Below are 20898 nucleotides of genomic sequence, written 5' to 3'. Positions count from 1 at the left end.
TGTACGCTTGCTGTGCCAAAGTATACCGTGAAAACGGTCCTGACATGAAACCAATAGCGTGTCCCAAACCTGCTCTTCTCGAGCTGAAAATCAAGCAACGAGCCGAGGACAGTATCGATGCCAAACTCGTTAGCAAGCATTAACCACGTCCCCTCCCTTCGAATCCAACTTGATATCACTGTCATACCCAAAAAAATCTATTTCAGATCTAACGACCCATTACAGTTTATTTATATAGCCAATACACAAGTAACTAAAGCGACGAAAGTCACACGACATGTACGTTTAGAGTCACGATACAGACCATTCACCAGACTGTACGATTCAAAGGACCGGTTCAACCGACGAAAGATTCTTCTCTCATTCCATAATATAAGGCTACCCTAGCACGCAGGATTGTCAGAGACAAAACGGACGATTCGCAATAAGCATCGCCCCGTGACTCTGGGCGCCTATTAAAGACATTGTAGAGAAGAAAAGAAGAACCCCCAACTGACGAAGATTTTTTCGCCTTTTATAGCCCCGCCTTCCTTGCCCTGATTTTGCGGGTGGGAGACCGCGGGGGGTCGGTCGTGCCTCCGGCGGCTGGGGCTCCTCTCACTTCGCTCTTTGGGGGGTCCGGGTCAGTTTGGGGGTGGTGTCTGCCTCCGGCGGCTGGGGCTCCGCCCCAGACCCTGGTTGCTCCTCTCGCTGCGCTCGAGTCGGTCCCCCTCGAGCCCCCATACTTGACCCGGACCCCCAACCCGACTCGAGCGCAGCGAGAGGAGCAACCAGGGTCTGGGGCGGAGCCCCAGCCGCCGGAGGCAAACCCGGTCCCCAAGACACGGGACTTCCAAAAACCCGACTCGAGCGGAGTGAGAGGAGCAGCCGGGTCTCGGGCGGAGCTTCCGGAGGCAGTTGGGGGGAGGTTAACAGATGCTGGGTGTATATTACGGTATTATAACACAGAAAGCAGAAAACAGAACTAAATAAACAAAGATGCAAGGCTACTATTTCTTGTTTTTGGGGCTGTCGGGGGAGGAGGGTGGGGGCGGGTTGGTCGAGAGTTCGGGCGACCAGCCGCCAATGGCTCCTCCTACTACAGCAGGGACCACGGCCAGAGCGGCGATGTTGCTGCCCTTGCGACGGCCCGGAACGGATAGGAAGTTTCCGCCGTTATTGGAGTTGGAATGGTAGTCAGTAAAGTATGAGTTGGGGGCCAGGGTCGAGCTGGGCGAGTGGGGTGAATTGATGCTGTTGGTAGAGGCAGAAGAGGGAGTGAGTGCTTCTTTCCATGAGTTGTAAATACTCTTGGGCTTGAAATTGAGCTGCAAAACACGGCCTCCACGAACGGTCTTGAGGAACACAAGCTCTCGTCTGACTTGCTCGATTCCGGCAGGCCATACGTACTGTTGAGGATCACCCATAGTAGACTCCTCGTCAACAATGATTTCGGGTCCTTTTGACGATTTCTTGCGGGGCAGAAGACTCATGGCCCAGTTAACAGCACGGGCGGGATACAGCTTGGCAACCCACTCGTCGGGAACAAGACGAAGAATCACACCAGCAGGAATCGAGATCATACCACAAATGAGCGCAGTGCCCCACATGGCTCCAGTCTGCTTGACAACACTGAAGGCAGCACCACCGACAAACATAATCACAATCTGCATTCCACCAATGATGGCGGCAATGAGAATGAAGAAAATATTGCGGTGAACACCCTCAAAGATGTTCTGATGGTTATCCAAACGACGATTGACAAACATGTTGAAGAATTGCAACCATACAAAGGTGTTAAACACCATGGCAGAGAGTTGTTCCTTATTACGACCGACACTGGTATCGACATTGAAGATTTGAGACCCGGCAAAGTGCAGAACAAAGGTGACAATCAGTTGGAATATTGCTTGTCCGAGAATCATCTTCCACATGGTAACAGTGATGAGAGATGCTTTACGATTGTCGGGCTTACGATGTAGTACAGAGTCGGATGGAGGATCAGTGGCAAGGGCAAGAGCAGCAAAGGTGTCCATGATAAGATTCACCCACAGCAGTTGAACGGCAGTAAGAACAGAAGTGTCATCGGAGTCGGCAACAGCAGAGATGAATGTTAATAGAACAGCAGTCACGTTAACAGTCAATTGGAACTGGAGGAACTTCTTAACAGCATCGTTGACAGTACGACCCCATTTAATGGCTTTGACAATACTTCCGAAATTGTCGTCCATGAGAATAACATCGGATGCTTCTTTAGCAACTTCGGTACCAGCAATTCCCATAGAGAAACCAATATCAGCAAGTTTAAGTGCGGGTGCATCGTTGGTACCGTCACCGGTAACAGCCACAGTTTCATCTAAAGATTTCAGAAACTTGACAAGCTTTCGTTTGTCTTGTGGAGACGATCTGGCGAGAACTCGCAGTTTAGGAACGACACTGTTGAGTTCAAAAGGATTGAGTTTCCGGAACTCTGGTCCCTCCATGACGATTTCGTCTTCGTTGTTGGCAGAAGTCAAAATACCACAGTCAAGAGCAATGGCACGAGCAGTATTGATATTATCACCAGTAACCATACGAACAACGACGCCAGCAGTTTTACAATCGGCCACAGCTTGCTTGACACCGGGTCGAAGAGGATCCTTAATACCAACCAGGGTCAAAAAGGTCATGTCTTTGAACAAGGTGTTTTCTTCCAGTGCATAAGGAGCATCGGGAGACCAGTCGGCTGGCAAGTCTTTATATACAAGACCGATGGTTCGAAGCGATTTTGATGCGTACAGGTTAATTTGGTTGTTGATAAATTCGAGATGTTCGGCTGTTAGGTTGGTATTAGTGAATGAATCGGTATCGAGAATTTGGGTACATCGGCTAAGAACCACTTCCGACGCTCCTTTAAGCAGAACCTGGTAGCTACCGCTCGAGGTGCGAACAATGGTTGCCATGAACTTCTTGGCGGAATCAAATGGAAATACTTGTACAATGTCGGCTGCTTGTCTGTATTTAAGCAGCTCACCAAGGTTCATATAATTTCTTGCAAATCCTAGTAAAGCGGTCTCGGTCTTGGATCCCAAAAACGGCTCAGTCGCTTCAGGACTGTTATCTTCAAATGCAGACGAATTAAGAGCAATTGAGTCGAGTAGTGTAGTGAATTGGGTTTCTGGCAAGATACCAACAAGCTGGCTAGGAGACAGAACGTCTTCACTAGCAGTGTCGTAGTTCTTATCATGACTCTTTTCAAGACTCTTGTCACCCACAGGCACTTCCTGGTCATCAGCAGGACCGTCAATACTGGCTTCACAGCTCTTGAAACCAACTGTAGCAGCAACAACTGACATACGGTTCTGAGTCAGTGTACCAGTTTTATCGGAACAAATGGTCGTAGCACCACCCATAGTCTCACAAGATTTCAACACACGAACGAGGTTATTATCCTTGACCATACGAGTAGTAGCAAATGCCAGAGCCAGAGTCACTGCCAACGGTAGACCTTCAGGCACAGCCACAACCACAATAGTAACAGCAGTAATGAAAATAGTCATAAACTCCTCACCCTTTTGTGAAGGAGTCTTGACAGATCCTGGCAACTGGACAAAGAAACGAATCATAAGAGCCACAAACAAGACAATAGCAGCAGCAAAACCAAGCTTGGCAATACCTTCGGCAATATTATTTAGTTTCTCCTGTAAAGGAGTCGCCTCGGGCTCGTCTTGAAGCGACATCATTGTCCTTCCATGAAGCGACTTTTCACCCACAGCAATCGTCAAAAACTGTCCTGTACCTTCTAAAACCTTGGCACCGGAAAGCATAAACGCATCCAATTCTTTCGACTGAGGATTCAATCCCTGCGATTTATGATCAATAGCGTCTACAACCTCCTTGGCGGGATGTTTCTTCATAGTATCAGACTCACCACTAGCAGACGATTCATCACACTTGATATTATATCCATTGACAAGAATACCATCAGTAGGAATCATCTCACCAGGCTCAACCAGAAGAATATCTCCTACCACTACATCGTACACACTAATTTCACTAGGCTTTCCGTTTCGAATAGCCTTGACTTTCCGGTCTTCTTTCTTCTTATTCAGCTTAGCAAATTGTCGTTCTTTCTGCCAATCATTAACTGCACCGACAGTCACAACAATCACCACTGCCACTAAAATAGCCACACCTTCAACCCAGTCGACCTTCGGCAGTTTATGGCCCTGATCGTCATACTCTGGAGGTTCACCTACAGTCTCATAAATACCCAGAGCCAGCGATACAACCGCAGCTACTGACAAGATAATCAGCACCTTATCCTGTAATGCAATCCACATGAGTTTGAGCAAACTCTTGGTTTTCCTTTCAGGAAGCACATTACGACCATAAACGTCCAATCTAGTGCTATCAGTCGCCTGCTGGTCCGTCAAACCAGTGTTTAAATCCACACCTAAACCACCCGCCAGACCTTCAATTCCGCCCATCTCTCTCAAAACAAATGCATTTTTCGGATCCACCAGGCTATTTAGCTGGTCTGGAGAGTACCTAAACCCTACATCTCCTCCTCCTATCGGCAGCTTCTTCTCGAACTCGGCCTCTCGGTGCTCTTCTAATATCTTCTTCGCATCAGCACTCCAGTCTTTTCCTTCCTGTGTCGCAATAGCTGCCATCTCTTCATTCTCACCACTCCCAATCTCTCGGTCGTAGCCCACCTGTACCAGTTAGTTTTCGTTCTCGGGGGTGGGAAGTCTGCCTCCGGCGGCTGGGGCTCCGCCCCAGACCCTGGTTGCTCCTCTCGCTGCGCTCGAGTCGGGCGTCTCCGTGTCCAGAAATCAGTTCCAGAAATCAACAACCTCCGAGGACCTCCAATCAAACCTCTATCAACCGAGTCCACCCATCAGCTCATTAACTCATAAGTCTGAAGAGACTGCTGTCTGTACTTACGTCTGTGTCCACGGTGATCTTAGGAACCGACATTTTACAAGTCTCTGAGTCTAAACAACAACAATAACAGCACTACTATCAGCAATATCCAAAATACTGAAAAAAAAATCAATCAGAACTCAACTGTCTCTGGAATCCGAATTCACTGCAATGACAAACCACTCGAACTGTCAGTCCTAAATATCGAAACGTCAATAATAAATATCAGATCAGACCAGATCAAACAGATCAAACAGATCAAACTACCAGAATTGAAACTGAAATCGAATGGAATCTGACACTGACAACGTCCAAAAAGACCAAAATCAAAATCAAAACCAAAGTCAAAGTCAAATGGTCTCTCTCTTTACGAACAATCGAACCCAGTATATACCAGTAGTTCCAAGTATGACAGTCTCAATATCAGATAAATGCCTGATCTATGGTCTATCAGTTGAGTCCACTTCTTTTTCGAATTTCAGTGAAATATAATTATTAATTAACTTGAAACTCAATATCCAATGTGAGTATTTAGTGCCAGTATTCAGGGATCTATGAATGGTCGTAGTAGTTACTAGTACCACTCACTACAAACAAACAAAAACACAATAAAGCAAAGCCAGCAGAAATAAGCTGTTAGCTAGTCCAATAAATAAATAATAGCAAAAAAGTTGCAACGAAGGTTAATAATCAAAATCCAAACTGAGTTCACGCTTGCTGGTTATATCGTAACAGATGACGACAGATGAGCTGGATATCAATAAATTGAGTGGGAACAAGCGAAACCGAGCTAAACCAAATTTTTGTGAAACGAGAGCACGGTGATCGACCTATATATCAGGGAGACCTGTTGCTGGTGCTGTGACCGATGCAGAGAAATAGAGGCAGCAGATGGGCCCTGATTTTCCTCTCTAATAACATAAGCGCACCAGAAACAGGCACGTACGAGCTAGCTAATTCTCCGCCAAGAGCGATAACGTCTAAAGGGGAACAAAAAAAATAAACGCACTGCCGAAATCGGAAAAAGCAATGATCTCCATGCAATTTAAAAACAAACTTCTTTTTAGGCATCAGGCCCGGGCTGCATGCCCCCAAACTCCCCTGCGACCACCACCCCGACGCCCGACTCGAGCGCAGCGAGAGGAGCCACGGGGTCTGGGGCGGAGCCCCAGCCGCCGGAGGCACACCCCCGTCCCCCCATGCCTCCGGCGGCTGGGGCTCTGCCCCAGACCCCGTAGCTCGCTTCGCTCGTTGTGAGGTGGCGACAGGCAGTGCTGGGAGGCTGGGGAGAGGGTCGCCGCTGCGGCCACACGGGCGGAAGCGGGAGGGCTGGCGAAGACCGGGACCAGTCGCTGTTAGAGTTGCGACTCAGCCTGAGGGTGGGGGCGTCTAGGGGTGCCAGGACGCGATCCTGCTCCCCAGCAGGTACCAATCCTAGCACCAGCGGCAGCACCAGTCGCACCAGCAGCGGCAGTGGCAGCAGCAGGGACGGTGACACGGGCTGCTGCTGCTGCTACTGCCGCTGGGGGCCAGGCCCGAAACAGGGCCAGACAAAAAATTTGTCTACTCGGTTCTGAGTTAGTTTTGTTTGCACTGCCCGGTTTGCCCTTGCCCCGACATAGATCTGTCCTGGCGGTCGGTCTTGGCACTGCGATTCATGCGGCCTCGATGCCGCCAACAAGTGCCGTGCCAGTCCCAGGCCACAGCAAACTCCCTTGGTGGGCACAGTTGGGGGTTGGGGGGACTGGCCTCCGGCCGGGCTGGGGCTCCGCCCCAGACCCCGCTGCTCCTCTCGCTACGCTCGAGTCGGGTGTCTACGGTCCCAGCAATCTCCTGCGAAGCAGGAGCAACGGGGTCTGGGGCAGAGCCCCAGCCGCCGGAGGCACGGTCCCCCTGCCCCCAAGATTCACCACCCCCGCCGCCTTGCAGCCAGCCGGCCGATGCAGACTAATTATCGAAAAGATTATCGAGATCAGTTAGTGTTACTTCATTATATTGTGATTGTGAGATGATTGCTGCTCTGCTGATAACTGATGAGTTCGTTTTTTACGTTGCTGGAAGACACACGGCTTTGTTACCGATCACTTGGGATCGCATCAGTGGGAACCAAGAAAAAAAAAATAACTCCCGTGAGTGGTTCCTGGCGCAGCAGCAGCCTGGCCGCTCCGTTTGTTAAGGTTCTTGGCGGACTACGGTCGCCGCCGGTTACACTGCCAGCTCAAAAAAAAAAGCTTTTTGGCCGCTGAGGGGTCGGTAGGTTCGTAGCTGGTTGGGTGTCAGATTGGGGTTGGCTTGGTCTGGATCTCGGAAATGGGTCCGAATTTGAAACACGGACCTCTGGCCTGGCGCGTCTCGTATGGCTGCCGACGCCCAGTAAAACCTTATCTTTGTTTCGTGTATCGAGCCAGTCTGGACCGGCCACAGACAGGGCGGACCGACCAAGTGAGCTGTCTAACACGGGTTTGTGAACTGGGTTTTTGATGCGGAATAAAACGCCGACCGTTGTTGGCTGGATAACGGTTTTTCGGGGCCCGAATTTTCTTTCTCTGATCTACGAACGGCACTGGTTCGGGGAACCTAGTTCGACGCAAATACTGCTAACACGGCTCAAAACAACGCAGTTGTAGCTGGTCTTCATCGCGAGCAAATGCACCTCGAGCTGCTCAGCCACCGCCGTCCGCTGCTGTCTGAGATTATCAGGGGTAATTTCGTCCTGTATCCTCGTTTACTGCGATAGACAACATATGCACGTCCATGCATGCACCTGTTCTGCAATGCACGATACTCCAAGATCCGCTCGATAAGGTCTCGCCAGGGGGGGTGTGCCTCCGGCGGCTGGGGCTCCGCCCCAGACCCCGTGGCTCCTCTCGCTGCGCTCGAGTCGGGCGAGGGGGTGCCAACTGTCCTTGGGAAAGTAGGGTCTGCAAAAGGTGTAAAATGTGGTGGTTTTGGCGTCGATATTGAACTCTCAAATAATAACCAGGAACCCCACGGACAATCCCATCCCGAGCTGCTGGTCCCCGACGCCCGACTCGAGCGCAGCGAGAGGAGCAACCAGGGTCTGGGGCGGAGCCCCAGCCGCCGGAGGCATGTCCTGGAAATAATAAATTTATTGACCGATTAAAACCTTGTTACACAGCCAGCCAGTGAGGGAGGGGGTTTATGCTCCGCCCTCTCGCTTGGCGTATTCGTCCTCGATTCGCTCTTCGTACAAACGCTCAGCCTCTTCTTTAGAGATGTTAACGTTGCCGATAATGGTTGGAATCGAGGTGGGATAGGGTTCTTTGGCAGTTCCGTCGAGGTTGCTGGTGTTGGAACCAGTAGCGTTGTCAGCGGATTTGGTCAGTTCTTTCTCGGGAAGTGGAATGGCCATTTTGATCGGTGTGTATGTTGATGTTGGGAGTGGATGATCCCGCGTCGATGCGAGGCGATGCCCTGTTTAAATAGTCCGGCGTCGGTCAGCCTCGTTGGGACTTGCTCGCTTGCTGTGGCAAACTCGCGGCCATGCGCTTCGGACCCGACTCTTCGCCACCAGTCAGGACGAGAGCACCAGTCGGGACGAGAGGGGTAGGGGGGGTGTTGCCTCCGGCGGCTGGGGCTCCGCCCCAGACCCCGTGGCTCCTGCTTCGCAGGAGATTGCTAGGACCGTTGGTGGTGTGGGTGCTAGGGGGATTGCGGCGTTGGGTCGTTCATATCATCTCCGAACATACCGGAGATCTATTCGGGGATTAAACTCTGTGGATCTGGTTGATCTATTTTGTTTGAAATTAATGGACATGATCTTGTTCTATTGTGGTTTATAACAGGGAGAAAGCTCGCGAAAGTGCCAAAGAATTCGTGGAAGTCAGTCAGCAATGTTTAGACGACTGGACTTATCTGGGACGCTATTGGCAGATTTTGGCAGATTGATGATAAGTAGCTATTTCAGAGTTCTGGTGTTTTGGTTGGGTTCAGTGGGAGTTAAAGTTGGTTCTCAACTCTCCAACATCAGTATCACAGGACATACTGGAAATTAGCTATTAGCTCTATCGAGGTACTGCTTATCGACCTTTATCAAATATAGCTTCTATGTATTATGTAGTATTATCATGTAGTATTTATTATAGAAAATATGTTATAGAAAATATGTATGATGCTAAATTGTACAAGAAAGGATGTGCTCTGTATGGCCATCCTGCTAAGAAGTTGTCTAAGGCCTTACAAGATGTCAAGCGGAGTATGATCCCTCAAAGATAATCATAAGGTCGAATATTTTCCTACAACATTGAACAAGCTATCTATTGACCAGGTTAGAAGTGTTGTGATTCAGTTTGTCTTCAGCGGGATGAATTCCTTTACCAATGAATTTTGATGGACGGGTATATTGAGGATGATGTTGAAAACATGACAGCCTTCGAAGTTTTAGCCTGATCAAGAAAGTCTCCACACGATTATTCTGATTTGGCTTTATTGTCAAACCACAAGGTTCACCACGACTCTCTTAATTCCCACAGCAAGAAGCTTAGGGTTGGACAAGGCAGAAAGTGCGCTTTAATTGTGGCAAGCATGGCCACTTTCGCAGCGACTGTAAAACGGTCCTCCTAGAGTCTTAGACTGAAATTCTTGACATGTGATTTTCACGTGCTGAGCTATAGTTTATAGCGATTTCTTCGTCAAAAATATGTCAACTCTATTCTGTTATTTATAATGTGGTCAGATAATTCTCTTGAATGCTATCGAACTATTGGTTTGTCAGTTCTCTTCTCCCCTGTTCTATGTCTTATGCTATATCCATCTGGCCTGTCAAGTCTCCCGAATCCTCTTTCTAGCTGTAGCTAGTTGTAACACCATTCTATTGGGCAAATATTTCGATTCTTCAATGCTCTTCCAGTGCTTCGCGCCGACTGGATCTTGTAGCTAATTACACCCCAGCAATTGTAGCTCTACCACTTCTGGGACCATTATTCCTTTCTACCCTGTGATTCCAATCGCTTCAACTGTCCAAGACCAACCGGACGGCGCCTGAGGTCACTTCTGGAATTACGTTCTACCGTAGACATTTGTTTCTGTTCTTGAGCACTAGTTCTCTGTACCACCACTAATCCACCGACCACATCAACTGCTTGGCTGACATTGGACAGTTCTGACAGCTGTGATCATCAGACTGCCTCCGGCGGCTGGGGCTCCGCCCCAGACCCTGGTTGCTCGCTTCGCTCGAACTAGCAATAGGGGATTGGCGAAGAAGAGAAGTATTCAGTAGAGTTTCAAAGCAAGGAGATGCCTACGACTGACCAACAACGTTCGCGAAGAATGAATTAGTGATACAGCGACCCCCTGAGCTCAGTGTTGCCCACAGAACCACATCCTCCCCCTACGGTCGAAGCCGCTCGCGAAGCGAGCACAACCAGGTCCGGGCGGAGCCCGGCCGCCGGAGGCACACTCCCTACTCGCAAGCTAGCTGGGTCTCGGGGTTCTCGTCGTATTTGATTTTCACTTGACTGGGGTCACAGTTTGACGGTTTCCAGTCGTGCATAGACTACCCCTGAAATCTCCCTAGAAGTGCAATGCACGGCGCTGATTTTTGCCATAGGTCCACCAGTGACAGCTGGCGATTCGACAGCGAAGCCGGCCATTAAAGACGGTTTGCGGGACTCTCTGAAGCAGAGAGACAAATGACTGGGCGAATGGAGATAGCACGAGCTCAAGAACCCATACTTCTCGACATTGGAGGTTTGTCAGGCCCCCACGGGCGGCTGAACTCCCCCTGGCCATGGCCAGTAAAGAGATGCTGATATCTGAGACCCGGCTCTCTTCAGCGACAAACGAACTCGTTTATGCACACGACAGTTGCCGTTAAACCGCGCATTCGAGCACACAGTCAGATCCTGGTTGATAGTCGATGATGGCCCATAATCGGGACTGCCGGGCCGCCAGTTGCTGGCGTTCACGATATGCAATCGGCGCGACTCCAGCCAATCAGCGGTCGCGCAGTTGATAGCGGATCGGTGGGACCGTTGGGCCGAACCCACCACAAGAGCCGGCCAGCGCATCTCAGACATGACCGCTGCCGTCGAACCACCGTCCGCTTCACCCCCAGCACCAGCCAATTGTCACCACCAGACCCTCCCCGCTTCTCTCCCCTCTCCCTTCCTCATCCACCCCCTGAAACACCTACTCACCCCACCCCTGGCTCCGCCCATCACTATACCGGGGGCACCCCCAAACTCCGACTCGAGCGAAGCGAGAGGAGCCACGGGGTCTGGGGCGGAGCCCCAGCCGCCGGAGGCACAGTGGGCGCCCGGGGTGTTGCCTCCGGCGGCTGGGGCTCCGCCCCAGACCCCGTGGCTCCTCTCGCTTCGCTCGAGTCGGGAGTTGGGGGTGGCTGAAGTGCGGGGCTGTGGGGACTGAGAGGGGGCCCGGTGGTTCGTTTCAGGGAGATTACGGTGGCGGTCTGGGCAGCTTGGCTTGGCCGCTGAGCCTCGTCGCCACTCTGGCTTGTGACCCGGACTGAGATACGGTTCAGGGGGTGGTGGGTGGCGGCATGTGTTGTTATTACATGGTACATGAGCGGGATGGAGCGTGTAGAGCTGTAGAGGGGGTAGGAGTAGTATGTAGTATGTAGTAGTGTACACTGGACGTACACTGGACGCGCCGTTAGTGAGACAGTGGACAGCGTCAGTCGGCTGCTGTTAGCGAGAAATCGATAATTACTGGGTGGCAAATGGCAGCTGGAGTAGGAAATGGCCACCAAGCAGGCGATTGGGGGTCTCAGGGGACCGGCTCGTTTGTGAGGGGTGTTTTCTGGCTGGGTTCCGGCTTGAACTTCTTGGCGGGGCTCGGCCGTGGGGGCGACGCCTGGGTTCGTATTTTTCCCCTGTTCAGACAGACGGCCAGTCCAGCGGTGGTGGGAGCTGCAAAGTAGCCCCTCGCGACTGGCTCCTGGGGCCGTGGCTCAAAATTAGTGGCTACTTTGGGCTGCTTGCGAATAATATCCTCGTTATAGTGATTGGTCCCAACGTCCAGCTCGCATAGTCTGGCACTGGTGCTGCTGGTGGGCTGCTGCTGCCGCCAATGGTGCTGGCGTGGCATGGCCACTGCCCTGCCCTGGCTTGCCCTTTCCCCCTCGTTCCTGTTGCCTTTCTTTCCTTTATTTTCCTTCTCTTCTTCTTTCCCCTTTCTTTCTCTTAATCAACGAGATTTTTTCTTGAAAAAGAGGTCCACGGATATTTCGTTTCGGTGTATTTATTTATTTAAAAGGAAGAAATTCAATTTTAATCAACAATGGAAGGTGAGTAGATATTCAATTAAACTGTGGTTGGTGGAGACAAGTCGGTGTTGGTGTTATTGTTGACGTGGTGCGGTGGTGGTAGAGTATTAGTAGTAGTTTGATATTGAACGTGGCCTGAACATTACATGCTCAACGCAACTCAATTGATATGATTATTGGCAATCGGAGTTCAAAGAGCTGTTAATAATCTTGATAGGTTCTAGAATAATCAGTTTATTTGCTGTTTTTCATGACCTTGTTGGTTTGTTCGTTTCTAAGTGATGAACCTGCTTGTAGCTGCGTTATCTTACTTGACACATCTAGTGAAAAGTCAACGATAACTACCAGTTTACAAGACATTCATGGGGTTATATCATGCAATTGAATACCGAGACTTGTTTACGACAAAGCTTTTTTGGGTTTTCGATGATGTTGTTGTCGTTTGGTGGACTTGAATGATAAGACATTCTCGACATAGTATCACTCGAAATACAAACAGCTTATCAATAATCGACTATCGGAGACCCGTTTTGATTATTATTATCACTATTATGATGGGAAGAAGAAAGTTAGTATCGAGGCTCGACATGACTTTTCATTGATATTAAGAACAAAGACTGGACCGACGAAAATACGCGGTATCAGCCAGGGCATGTCTGTATCGTACTATGTACGAACTAGTCGACCTGCTGGCACGAATGAATTTCAACGTCAGCAGGCTGCTGCCGGTAGTAGCAAAATGCGAGACGCGATAACCCAGCCCGTACAGCAGCAGCAGTACTGTTCATGTTGGGTGAGTTGGCAGTTGGGTGCGGCGCCATCGGGTGTTTAAACTCCCAACTCCCAATTACCCCCATTACAGTATTTTGCAGTGCATGTGAGTTGTACCTGAAATACCAGTGCAATAATACCTCTGGATATTTACAGCTATGACGGACGACCTGACCCGGTTTCTGGTTCTACTTCTGAGCCCACCATCAGAATCATGAGAACATTCAAACAATTTGTTTCGCAAATTGTTTTCTTCAATTCAATAGCTCGGTCGAACTACTAGTGTTGCTGTCACAACAATTCCTACTACTATGTCTGCTACCACTGCTGTTGTTATCTCTGCCAATGGCTGTTGTCATCACTGTTACAAATAAACACCAGCAGTAAATTGTATTATAGAAGAGAAAGAGAAAACTAACATTGATTAGACGACGTAGCTGCTGTATGTTTATTTCAGTGTCGGACGATGTAGCCAGTCACTTTGTAGATTCGCTCTTTAAGCATTGCTTCTGGTGGTTGAAACAGTGCTCAGATCCTGGGTTTGTGGCTCGCTCTCTGTTAGATATGGTTCATAATTTGTCAGTGGTATTGTGTTATTGGTCTGGTTTCTAGTTCAAGTTTTTTTGGATAATACAAGTGTTTATCTGATTGAAGGAGCTGTGAAAATACTTTGGTAGCGGCTTTTGTTGTAGCATGGGTCTCAGGATTCAGCTTTGACATCAGCCAGCCATCAGTCGATAGCACCAACTCGCCAGAAACCGGACCAGTACACTCACACTCACAAGTACTGTACTGAACATTGTACGAGATCCCCAGTCGCTCGCGAAGCGAGCACAACCAGGGTCTGGGGCGGAGCCCCAGCCGCCGGAGGCAGGACCCCCACACCCCCTGAACCCCGAACTAACTCGAGTCTAGCTCGTTATTGATAACGGTTCCGGTATGTGCAAGGCCGGTTTCGCCGGAGACGACGCCCCCCGTGCCGTTTTCCCCTCGATTGTCGGACGTGCTCGTCACCCCGGTATGATGGTCGGCATGAACCAAAAGGACTCATATGTCGGAGACGAGGCTCAATCCAAGAGAGGTATCTTGACCTTGAGATACCCCATTGAGCACGGTATCGTCACCAACTGGGACGATATGGAGAAGATCTGGCACCACACCTTCTACAACGAGCTGCGTGTTGCTCCTGAGGAGCACCCAGTTTTGTTGACTGAGGCCCCCGTCAACCCCAAATCCAACAGAGAAAAGATGACTCAAATTGTGTTTGAAACTTTCAACGCTCCTGCTTTCTACGTTTCTATCCAAGCTGTTTTGTCTTTGTACGCCTCTGGTCGTACCACTGGTATCGTTTTGGACTCTGGTGATGGTGTTACCCACGTTGTCCCCATCTACGCCGGTTTCTCTCTTCCTCACGCCATTATGAGAATCAACTTGGCTGGTCGTGACTTGACTGATAACCTCATGAAGTTGTTGACTGAGCGTGGTTACTCATTCACCACTACTGCCGAGCGTGAAATCGTCCGTGAGATCAAGGAGAAGCTCTGTTATGTTGCTCTTGACTTTGAGCAAGAATTACAAACTGCTTCTCAATCTTCTTCTCTTGAGAAGTCTTATGAGTTGCCTGATGGACAAGTTATTACCATTGGTAACGAGAGATTCCGTGCCCCTGAGGCTCTCTTCCACCCATCTGTTCTTGGTCTTGAGTCTCCTGGTATCCACGAGACCACTTTCAACTCGATCATGAAGTGTGACGTCGACGTTCGTAAGGACTTGTACGGAAACATCGTCATGTCCGGTGGTACCACCATGTACCCCGGTATTGCCGAGCGTATGCAAAAGGAGATCACTGCTCTTGCTCCTTCTTCCATGAAGATCAAGATCATTGCTCCTCCCGAGAGAAAGTACTCTGTCTGGATCGGTGGTTCTATCCTCGCTTCCTTGGGTACTTTCCAACAAATGTGGATCTCCAAGCAAGAGTACGACGAGTCTGGTCCTTCCATCGTCCACAGAAAGTGTTTCTAAACGCCCTGCTCGTGCTCGCGTCTCTGCTTTTCTGTCTACGTGTTTGATGTATTTTTGTCGATGGCTACTTGCGTGTTATGTCCAGTGTATTTGCCTCTCGTCAGACAGGTTGCTTTTATAAACTCAATAAATACATTCGTACACTTCTTTGGGGGGTCGGACTGCCTCCGGCGGCTGGGGCTCTGCCCCAGACCCCGTGGCTCCTCTCGCTTCGCTCGAGTCGGTGCGTGGGGGTGTGGTCGGGTTTCGACCCTGGGGATTGAGGGTTTGCAAGGGGCCCGCCACGGAAACGACTCGAGCGAAGCGAGAGGAGCCACGGGGTCTGGGGCAGAGCCCCAGCCGCCGGAGGCACTGACCCCCTGAACTGGCTTTCAGGGGGTGAGCCGCATGTGTACATTTGTGCCGATCTCGTGAAGCAGGTAAATTAAATGTAAACAATCGAGTCTGGGTCGGACTTTTAACGGGAAAAAAGCTGACAGATTGTGGAATTATTGAGGTGATTTGTTGATGTATCGAGTGAATTCGACGACAGTCGGAGCTGGTACGGGCCATGGAATGAGTCCGCAGCCAACCGGCGGTGGCTCGGCAAGGAAAGTTTATGTCCGCCAGGATCGAGGTGCTGATTTGGGCACTGGGTCTGGTTTGGGCAGTGGAATCGGGATAAATCCGGATGGAAATGGTATGGGAGGTAGCCTGCAGTCGCCTTTGCCAGCAGCTGTGAAAAGTACGGGAGAGATAGGATCTAAAGGCATGTTTGTTCGAGCTAATTCTGATACTAAAGTGCGGCCGGGATCAGGGTCTGTCAAATTAAAAGCTGCGAGTGTTCCAGTTGTGGCTACGGTATCTACGTCGAACAGTGGAATTGGTATTGGGGCTGAGAGTGTCGGAGGCAATGGGAACGTATTTTCCTCGAATACTCCAGGATCTAGAGCCTCGTCGGTTGTTTCTGACAGGCAGCCACGGCCACAGCTGCGACAGCGTGTATCGGTGCTAGATCTCAAGCCAGAGCTTCATTATAATGCGAGTGTATCATCGAAGTCATCTGTGAGTTCACTGAATCACAACCAGGTTCAGTCTCAAAATGTTAACCCTAGTTTAGATGGCCGTAGGTCGAGCAACGACTCTGGGTCTGCTGGCGTGAATGCCTACAACAAACGACTCATGAGTCCTTCAGTGAGTGGGACGAATACACCTGTCATTTCTCCTACTTATAAACCGTTGATAGGTACAAAAGATAGCAAGGTGCTGAAATACTCACCAACTGCGAATGTTTCAGCAGCCGCTGAGAATCTTCCATCTCATGTTGCAGTGTCATCTGGTGCTAATGATCAAGCATCTGATAGTTTTACGCCCAATTTAACGGAATCTTCTACCTTAGCATCATCTTCATCATCATTTCCATCGTTGTCATCGCCATCACCATCATCGTCCTTTGCATCTGCTCCAGCTGGACTACTACCTTCTCCTTCATTGCATCAGGGCTCTACTTTGCCTGAGTCTTCTCCCAAAGACCACTCTGAAATTCTGGTAAAATTACCAGATAAGAGTGCAAATATTATTTCCAAAGCGATCCAACAAGAGTCTGAACAATCGTCAGTCAGTGAATCGATGACCTTGGTCCCGGTTCTTCAACCGTCTGATGTAACCTCTCTCTCGGCAGTCTCTAAAGCACGAGCAGAAAGGAAAATAAAGGATTTGGAGATAACAAACACTTCGTTGTTATCAATAAATCGTTATTTGGAAAAGAAGATACATCGTCAGAAGAAGGATATCGAGCGTCTCAGCACCCGTCGAACTTCCGATAGGAGTAGTATGGGCAGGAGGACGACCCGGAACACAGAACACGGATCTGATGGAGATTCGGATAATGACAGTGATAACGAGTCGAGATATTCTGGAGACTATGAGAACAGCGATTTAGATGAGTCCAGTCTGTCTTCGGACTTTTCTGATGATGAGTACTCTGAGCTTGATAGTAGTTTCATCGACACAACACTTTTAGACGAGGTACAAGAGCGCACTTCGGCACATATTTCATTTTTAAAATCGGCTGAAAAGTTCGATACCATGCTACGTCAGTGTCTAATCATAAGTGATAGCTTACTGAACGATGCAATGAGCTCGCTCGATTTCACAGTCAAACCATCTGACATAGGAAAAAAAGTCGTAGCTGTAGACGCTGGAGAATCGGACGACCCATAACGACACGATTAATGACCACCATTCCCAATTCCCATATTATATTTCTATTTACACCTTTGCATACATCTAATAATTTAATTTTAATTAAAAACAGAACACAGTATAAACCTTTTGGTCTCTATACATGTGAGCAGTTGAACGCTTAACTGCGTAGCTCTATCAAATACTACAATAATCAAATCGTATATTAACATTTACGGCGACGTGACTCTTGGACCATCTAAATGCAGCTTTGTTAAATAGCTAGAGTCATCGTCGAATTTTAAGTTTGCGTAATATATCATCAAAAGACGGCACCGATGCTTGTGACAGCAGACCAAACCGCCAGATATATATAGGTAGCCCGCTGGCAATAAATAAAGCAACAAACAGCGATTCTATAGGTTTCTCAAAGAGAGTTCGAGAAACTAAAAAGAGCGCTACGCAACAGAAGAGGATGGGGGTTGAAATGTATGTTTTGTAGGGTCTGTCAAGATCAGGCTCTCTGATTCGCAACACAATTACTCCAGAAACTGTCAGAAAATAGAATGAATAGCCAGCAAATCCGTAGAAAGTAAGCAGAGAGTGAAACTCACCAACTAATATAAAGATACAGGCAATAGCAGACTGAAGCAGGAGAGCATTGACTGGAGTTGACCGCACAGGGTGTAGTTTACAAAACATACTCGGGAGAAACCCTTCTTCTGCTGAAGAGTATACAAGTCGAGCAGAAGAGAATATCGTTGCGTTAAGTGCACCAATACAAGACAGAGATATGAGTATGGCAAAAATAATCCCTGCTACGGGTCCCATTGTCTTGGTAGCAAAGGTGATGGCAACAGACGTTGTCTTTTCAATTTCTTCTTCCGACATTACGGCATAGTATGCAATATTGGCCAGGAAATATGCAACAATAACAACTGGCATGGCAATATGAATCACTCTGGGTAGATCACGACGGGGGTTTTTCATTTCTGCAGATACATAATTGACATTATCCCATCCATCATATGCCCATAATCCAGCATATAAAGCAATGGCATAGTTGCCAATGGATTTAGATGAATCAGCAAACAGACCCCTACTATCAGCACCAGTCAGTGCATTTGTATCATGAAAGTGGAAACTGGCTACAATACCAATGATTGTAATTGCAAGTAGTACACCAATTTTAATGACGAGAAAGAAATTACCTGCTCGTGCACCCAATCTTGTACTAAAACAATTAATTGCCACAACAATAGCCAAGCCAATAATAGCAATGAATTTCTGAAACCAGTAATTAGTGAATACCGGACTCGACCCTAGAGCTCTACAAAAGTATTCGGAAAAAATGATTGCTATAATAGCAGTACTTCCTGGTTTCAGGATTGTCAGAGCTGTCCATGAAAACAGAAATGATGGTAAAGAGCCATAAATCTGATTCAAATACGCCTGAGATGATCCATTTAATGGAATGGCACTGCCAAGCTCTGCATATGATGACGCGCCAGTCCACGCCAGTAAACCACCTGCAACCCATATAATAAGTGACATTCCCACTGATCCAGCATTGGAATTGATTTGATTTGGTGATGCAAAAATGCCTGAACCGATCTGAAGTCCAATAACTAAACTCAATCCATGAAACAGAGTTAATCGTTTCTGTTTTTCTAGAGGTACAGCTGTCTCACCGAGAAATGGATCATTCGTAGATGGTAAATTAATCATATGCTCTCCCATGGTTGAGACACTCATTGACCTGCCATGAAATTGCATACCATAACTCATTGGATCATTATCATCATCGCGAATTTCTGGGGATCGGATTGGCGAGTCCAATGGAGACAGTCCTCTGCTAGATACTGATCGTATAGACCCTTCATCTGACGAGGCCAGAGATTCCAACTCCAAAGAGATCTGTGAATCGCCATGGCCAAGTTCCGGCCGTCCCAGCGAACCTCCAGCACCAGAGTCTATACGAGTATATTTTGCAGACATGAGTTGGATTCTTATCGCAACGCGACTATTTCACCAGTAAATGTCTAGATCAACTCAGAGTAATTGCTAAGATCAAGCTCGGTCTCGTCTGGTGGAGTATCAAAATGATGGTAGCAAACGCATAACGAACGAACTTGGTGAAGTAACGCGCGGCGCGGCTATATCATTTGGTTTGAGGTCCATCCAGTTATAAGCTCGAGGATTTTTTAATCGTAAAAGGTTTTTCAGCTATCAGTTGACTTTCTTCAGAGAGTGTGCCTTGTTTTTGAATGACTAACAGAATCGATTCCCAAATAGAGAGCGAGTGAAAATAAACTCATATTGCATATATGCAGGGACAGATCAGCGATCATTAATGAGGCATATGATGCAGATGAGGGAATGAGGCACGGTTTTTGGTTTTTGTTAGTAGAATTCTCGGTCCAAAACTATCTTTAAAGGAAAATATGGGTAACAGCTCACATATCAAATTACTATATTAGTAGTTGAAGAGTCGAAATTTGGTTTTTGTGATGAAGGGGGATCACAGAATAAACTCACAAGACCTTTTTGCCGGAACAGATCACGCAGATCTGAAATGTGTCAGTGGATCAGTAAAATAGCCAGCACGGAATCTCAGCAGAATAATAAATTAGCAAATACAGTAACAAAACTAGACATATCAATAAATATTTTGATGATAATGGTAGTTATCATATGATTTGGAACACCTGTTGTAAGTGGTACCTAATCCATGAACTTTGCAAGAAGCTCAAAGTCGAGGATAATATTATCACTCAAGCAGTCAGACAGATGTTCCCATCTATCAAATTCGTGAAGATGACTACAATTCAACCATTCTTCCGCTGTCCGGCGAGTCAATTGAGGCAGTTTAGATCTTCTAGCGTTCTGCTGTGCTTTCTCAAAGCTGGCAAGACTGTATTCACCAAACTGGAGAATTAGGAAAGCTCCATACACAGAATCAAACCGGGTGAAATGGATATACCGATTAAACCTTTTAAAAAAGGTTATTGGATCCCTTTTAATAGTTTCATAGATTCTTGTTTTGGCAGCGTTTACAGTATCCATCGACGAAAAGTAATTGATCAAGAAAAAAAAATTAGTAGTGAAACCACAACGCCAAGTAACAAAAGCACATTATAAACAGAATCCACAGCCAACCTGTCATTTTGTGACAGGAATCTGCAGGAGACAGATGCAGCTCACCCACCAATTTGATTTATCCGGATCAGTGACGATCTGTGGATATTTTCAGGTGGGGTGCATGGTTGGGGAGCGAAAAAGAGCTGTCAGATGCAGGGTCCTGTGATGATCCTTGCATATACTTTATTTTCAAACCCGACGTGGAAAAAGCTTTTTGGTTCCTTTTATTTGAGGAATTTATTTTACTGGCTAACAGATGAGGAATTCTGGATATAATACCGATTATATGATTGATTAAACATATACTAGAAGTATGACTCTGACTCAACTTCTTGGTGGAATTCGTAATTACAGTTGTGCGGCTGAATGTCGAAGTTGCAGATTACATTTCCCCCTGATTTGATTATAAACAAACACATTCGGGGAGTTTTGCCACGACAGTGTTTTGAGACCATGGATTATACCAAATTCCGGAAGGAAGCGAGTAAGCGGGACTCTGGAAATGAGACAGTTGCAGTAAACCATAGAGCGTAAGTACTTTAGGTAGATTTGACGAGCTATCCAATGAAATCATGTGGCGATCGGCTCCCCAGATCAGAATCTTCGTCCGTCAGACTCAGTTTTAAATCCGTTGTGTAACGAGATTTCTTAGATTTCGATGGCCCGCC

At 47.9% G+C, this 20898-nt stretch overlaps 7 protein-coding genes across 7 annotated transcripts; 4 read left to right on the top strand and 3 right to left on the bottom strand.

Annotated features, from left to right (window-relative positions):
• Positions 1 to 989: 989 nt before the first annotated feature.
• On the bottom strand, positions 990 to 4634 carry PMC1 (calcium-transporting ATPase PMC1; the record flags this gene model as incomplete). Its single annotated transcript, XM_018880922.1, has 1 exon — positions 990 to 4634. The coding sequence occupies one exon, from the start codon at positions 4632 to 4634 to the stop codon at positions 990 to 992; it is 3645 nt and encodes a 1214-aa protein (XP_018733565.1).
• On the top strand, positions 2086 to 2682 carry AWJ20_3886 (uncharacterized protein; the record flags this gene model as incomplete). Its single annotated transcript, XM_018880924.1, has 1 exon — positions 2086 to 2682. One exon carries the CDS (start codon positions 2086 to 2088, stop codon positions 2680 to 2682), a length of 597 nt encoding a protein of 198 aa, XP_018733567.1.
• On the top strand, positions 3352 to 3690 carry AWJ20_3885 (uncharacterized protein; the record flags this gene model as incomplete). The annotated part of the gene is made up of 1 exon (XM_018880923.1): positions 3352 to 3690. The coding sequence occupies one exon, from the start codon at positions 3352 to 3354 to the stop codon at positions 3688 to 3690; it is 339 nt and encodes a 112-aa protein (XP_018733566.1).
• Positions 4635 to 8047: 3413 nt separating the features above from the next.
• Positions 8048 to 8260, bottom strand: AWJ20_3883 (uncharacterized protein; the record flags this gene model as incomplete). Its single annotated transcript, XM_018880921.1, has 1 exon — positions 8048 to 8260. The coding sequence occupies one exon, from the start codon at positions 8258 to 8260 to the stop codon at positions 8048 to 8050; it is 213 nt and encodes a 70-aa protein (XP_018733564.1).
• Positions 8261 to 13843: 5583 nt separating this feature from the next.
• Positions 13844 to 14926, top strand: ACT1 (actin; the record flags this gene model as incomplete). The annotated part of the gene is made up of 1 exon (XM_018880920.1): positions 13844 to 14926. The coding sequence occupies one exon, from the start codon at positions 13844 to 13846 to the stop codon at positions 14924 to 14926; it is 1083 nt and encodes a 360-aa protein (XP_018733563.1).
• Positions 14927 to 15433: 507 nt separating this feature from the next.
• On the top strand, positions 15434 to 17128 carry AWJ20_3881 (uncharacterized protein; the record flags this gene model as incomplete). Its single annotated transcript, XM_018880919.1, has 1 exon — positions 15434 to 17128. The coding sequence occupies one exon, from the start codon at positions 15434 to 15436 to the stop codon at positions 17126 to 17128; it is 1695 nt and encodes a 564-aa protein (XP_018733562.1).
• A 249-nt stretch (positions 17129 to 17377) lies between these two features.
• MUP1 (Mup1p) lies at positions 17378 to 19087 on the bottom strand (the record flags this gene model as incomplete). The annotated part of the gene is made up of 1 exon (XM_018880918.1): positions 17378 to 19087. The coding sequence occupies one exon, from the start codon at positions 19085 to 19087 to the stop codon at positions 17378 to 17380; it is 1710 nt and encodes a 569-aa protein (XP_018733561.1).
• Positions 19088 to 20898: the final 1811 nt, after the last annotated feature.

The sequence above is a fragment of the Sugiyamaella lignohabitans genome, chromosome C (assembly GCF_001640025.1).
Source record: "Sugiyamaella lignohabitans strain CBS 10342 chromosome C, complete sequence".
NCBI classification, from domain to species: Eukaryota; Fungi; Ascomycota; class Dipodascomycetes; order Dipodascales; family Trichomonascaceae; genus Sugiyamaella; species Sugiyamaella lignohabitans.
This window is presented reverse-complemented; position numbering and strand designations above follow the sequence as displayed.